The following is a 4,385-nucleotide window of genomic DNA, read 5'->3' on the forward strand; positions in this document are numbered from 1 at the left end:
GGCATCGAAGCCGCTCCGCGGGGCAGAAAGCTCTCCGGGACCCGGGACGAAAGTGCTGCCCTCCTCTCCCCATACCGGGGTCTCCGTGGCGTGCAGATCTCGACCCCCTGACGCCTCGCCTGCCCCGTGGGTGCAGCCGTCCGTGCTGTATGTAGTAGCCGCCGGAGGTGACCACCGCCAGGACCCACCAAGTCCCCAGGGCCATGAAGTAGCCGCTGCTTCGCCGCGCCGCTGCCCCACCGCCCCGGCCCCGCCGCTCTGCTGCCCGCTGCAATCCCCGCGGGGCCCGCGGCAGGCGCGGACAGGGACCTGGACATGGCTGGCCGCGCGCGCAGCCTGCTGCTGGCGCTCCTCCTGGCCCTGCAGAGCAGCTGTTCGGGATTCAGAAGCCCACTTTCTGTCTTCAAGAGGTGGGTGTTGCTTTGTTTTTGTTTGGCTTGAAAGCAGCAACATAGGGTCTCCCCCGCGCGTGCTGTTGAGCAAGGCAATCACTTGGAGCAACCAGGGGTGTTGTGGACAGAGGAACAGGCTTGCTTTTCCTCTCCCTGAAACGACTTGGGACTTGAATACTGTAACTTCGTGGAAGAGTCCCCTCCTCCAGCACAAGCCGAGCTGCTATCCTGGCTTTCAAAACTCCAATTAGAAGTTGTGATTTCCAATACTAATCACTTCCTCTTGGGGAGAGGTTTCAGAAACTACAGTATCTTCCTGTAGACTTGAATGCCTTCCTGTTTATAACAGCTGGGAAAGAAAGTATCCAGGCAGATTTGTGGCGAGGAGAAGCAGATCACAGACTGTAATAGCTCACTAGGGAAGAGTGAGCCGTACACACCCGCCTCATCATTACAAATATTAAATATTTATGCCCTTGTACATTGGTAATTCACATGGCAGTCTTTTATTTCCTTCGCACAGAACGCTGCCTCCTAGCAAGACGATGCTTAATTTCGCGTTTCTGGCTAGGAATGTTGGACACTTGAAATAGTTACCAAAATTTTACTGCGTTTTGGTTAGTATTTCTGCTATTTAGAAAAATTGCATGCATGTGATACTGATCTCTACTGTTACTACTGTGTTTTATTAACTAGAAAAGCAGATAAGAGCTAAGCTACAGACAGAGACACACAGAGATTTTTTTTTATTGAATAGAGTCCAAAATGTAGCCTATTTGCTTGCTTTGTTTTTTATTTACAAATGACTATATATTGTTCATGGACTAAAAAAAGAAATTCGGAGGTTGTTTTTTTTTAATCACTATAATCAGAAATATATAGCCATGACATCTTTAGAGTTTTCATTGGTTCTCCATTTATTGTCATTAACTTAAAGATCGTACATATGTTTTTCCCCTTACCATTATGTTTAAGAAAGTTGAAATTTTCTTCTTTAAGGTTTAAAGAAAACACCAGATCATTTTCCAATGAATGTGTTAGCACCACTAGACCAGTGATTCCTATTGACGCATCAGATTTTGCATTGGATATTCGAATGCCCGGAGTTACACCTAAACAGGTGAGAGGAATTATATATTTCCTTGTTCACTTATTCTGCACACAATCTATAATTAAATCAGGAAATGACATTGACAACAGGAGCAACTTCCTTAAAGTTGCCATTTGCTTCCAAATTCCTCAGATAGAGCTAGCAAAATTTGACTGGCAGAAAAGAAAAATAAGTGTTTCAAGCCAAAACTCCCACCAAATACATTTTGTTTCCAAAATTTTACTCATGTTATTAGTTGTGGTTTGAAACGGAACCTTGGTAATGTACATTTTGAAATTGACTTGGGAGGAATTGGCACAGCATCACTACAACATGGGAACATGCATTCCAATATGAACAATTAGTCTAATAAGGAGAAATGACATAGAGTAGCCACAATAATCTAAGAGATTATTATGCTTTAATTCCTTTCTACAAGTGAAGAAATAAAATGTTTTCTGCAAAGAATTTGAAAGACAAAACACTCCACATTTAAAAGTTAGGAAAACTGTTCGTACAGGTGGCTGATGATGAATATTTTTTTTTTTTAGTTCAACTTGCTTGGTAGAGATGTTTTTTTGAAGAAATAATAAGAGCTCATATGAATGTATCCTCCAGAGTAGAACTGGGTTGTGAAGACCTTCTCTATTTTAGGTATACACATGGAGCTCAGACCCTCTGCTGTCATGTGTACATGATGTTTCATTAAGCGTAAAAAGACCAGAATTAATTATGCTTTGCAGCCAGGCATTGCAAGGTTTTGTGTATGTCATTAAAAGATAGCCCTTGTCTTTTGAAAGGCTGCAGAGACAGGGAAGGACCTGGGTGTTGTACAGCTGCAGTGGCTAGTGACTCATTGTTGCAGATAACATTCTATTTTTCTTTTAGCCCTGGGAAAATAAAAGTATTCTACTTACTGGGAATTTTTATTTTTCAAAACTGCCATGCAGAAGATCTAGAAAATTCACATGGGTCTTTTCCCTTGGGGGGTAAGAACTGACATTTATTCGAAGACTAGTATATTATTTAATTTTCTATAACTACTTTATCACTGTTGGAACGACCCTTGCACTCCCTCTCACTCAATGACCATGCATATGATTTTCTGTGTGTCCAAATGTGACTGTCCCGATCTTATTTCTGTAACTCCAGATATAGTATTTAGCCAAAAGGAAGGTGATGAGATTCAGATAAGTAGAAGAGTGACTGCTCTTCAGTTGTACCACCCCTTGCCTCATTTCACTAGTAAAGTTAATTTTTCTCCTGTTTTTGCTTAATCATAGCTTAGATAACTTCTTTAAAAATATTCACTAATTCTTTTGTTTTGCATACCTTTTCCCACAAAAATATCCTTGCTTTAATTAAATTGTCATTTATTGTTGTTCACTATTATTTTTCTACTTTTTCTTCATATTGTTAAAGAGTAATGCCATTTCCTTTATTTAATAATAATAACAAAAGTTATTAGAAAACGTGATTTAAGAAAGCTCTTTTTAATAAAGTAGTTATTTTTTTTAAATCTTACATTTTTTATAACTGTATAGTATAAAATTATCTTTAGAAATGTAGTTTTGACAGCTCTTATAATCAGATCATAGGTACAACACATCCTGGGAGCTAAAGGGAATCAGGATGCTAAAATATAATATAGCATAAATATAAATATAATATGATAATTCCACTTCATACTTTGACACTTCAAGTCTTATCATTTGTATAGCTAATTTGTTTGATTTTCACATAAATTAAGAAGACTTCTTTATGCCAGAAAAAAAATCTTATAATTATCCAAATTACATGAAAAAGGGCATATATTATTTTAAATATTTCCTTTTGTTTTTCACTTTCTTTATTCAACTTTGCTTTTTGCAATGGATATTTGCTGAATGTCATTTCAGAGAATAAGGTATTGTCCTTTTTGCTCCTTCCATGAATGCATGTGGTTCCTAGGAGCTGTCTACCCGGGACCCAAAGGGACTAAATGTGTAAGATTTAACAAACAATTGGGCCTCCTTTCCCTTTCCACAATGGTTGGATTCAGAAGTTGTGTGACCTATACCAATCAGATCAAATTTTAGGATTTCTGCTTGGAATATGTTTTTCTATTACAAGTGAATGATGAGCTTGTAGTCCCAGCATCTGCAGAGTTTATGAAATAGCCATGCTTAGAATAATACTAGAACCAAGAAGATGATACAGAAACAGAAAGAATATAAGTTCTTGGTGACATCAAGTCAGACTCGTAATTCAAGGAAGTTGTGTTGGGTTTTTGTCTTGCTTGCAATTAAGACTAACTGAGCAAGTTAGTGGTTTAGTTGTTTAGAACTTATGGTTGAATATTTATTCCACATTCTCTCAACAGTTTTGATTGACCATGTGTTATGAGCACTTGGTTTGATCTGACTGACCCACTAATCATAGTCCTTGTAAACTTTCATGTCAAATGGTAGACTCCTTGTTGTATATGTCCAGAAAAGATGAACACAGAATTCCTGGGGCTTCTTTTCTCCTGTACTTAGTGTTCCTAGAAGGTGGAGCAAGAGTTGTGGTATTATGAGTACTTTTACTAAAAAAAAAAAAAAATAGTCTTTTTCTAAATTGTAGATAAAGCTTGTACTATTCCAAGTATCAAGTACTTAAGGGGAAAGTGGATAAAAAGGCAAGAAAGAATAAATATTTTCAAAGTTTTAGAGGAAAGAAACTAAAAGTTAAAGAAAAAACGAGCTGACCAAGTCCAAGAAAATAAAGTGACCAAAGCCAAAAATAACAAGACCATATGCTATTTCTATTTATAACTTTCATTTTGGGGGGGGGGGTCCGGTCATGGGGCCTGAACTCTGGGCCTGGGCGCTGTCTCTCAGCTCCTCAGCTCAAGGCTAGCGCTCTACTACTTGAGCCACAGC

At 38.7% G+C, this 4,385-nt stretch overlaps 1 protein-coding gene across 6 annotated transcripts in view; it reads left to right on the plus strand.

The window, feature by feature from the left end:
* Positions 1-300: 300 nt before the first annotated feature.
* The window catches only part of Pam (peptidylglycine alpha-amidating monooxygenase), a 163,904-nt gene continuing 159,819 nt past the window's right edge, over positions 301-4,385 (plus strand). For all 6 annotated transcript variants that reach the window (XM_013022047.1, XM_013022050.1, XM_013022048.1 and 3 more), the window contains exons 1-2: positions 301-410; positions 1,392-1,512. In XM_013022047.1, coding sequence (XP_012877501.1) covers positions 316-410; positions 1,392-1,512 — 216 coding nt within the window. In that variant the 5' untranslated portion in view covers positions 301-315. The remainder of the gene's footprint in view (positions 411-1,391; positions 1,513-4,385) is intronic.

Source organism: Dipodomys ordii, unplaced genomic scaffold (genome assembly GCF_000151885.1).
Source record: "Dipodomys ordii isolate 6190 unplaced genomic scaffold, Dord_2.0 Scaffold59, whole genome shotgun sequence".
Taxonomy (NCBI): Eukaryota; Metazoa; Chordata; class Mammalia; order Rodentia; family Heteromyidae; genus Dipodomys; species Dipodomys ordii.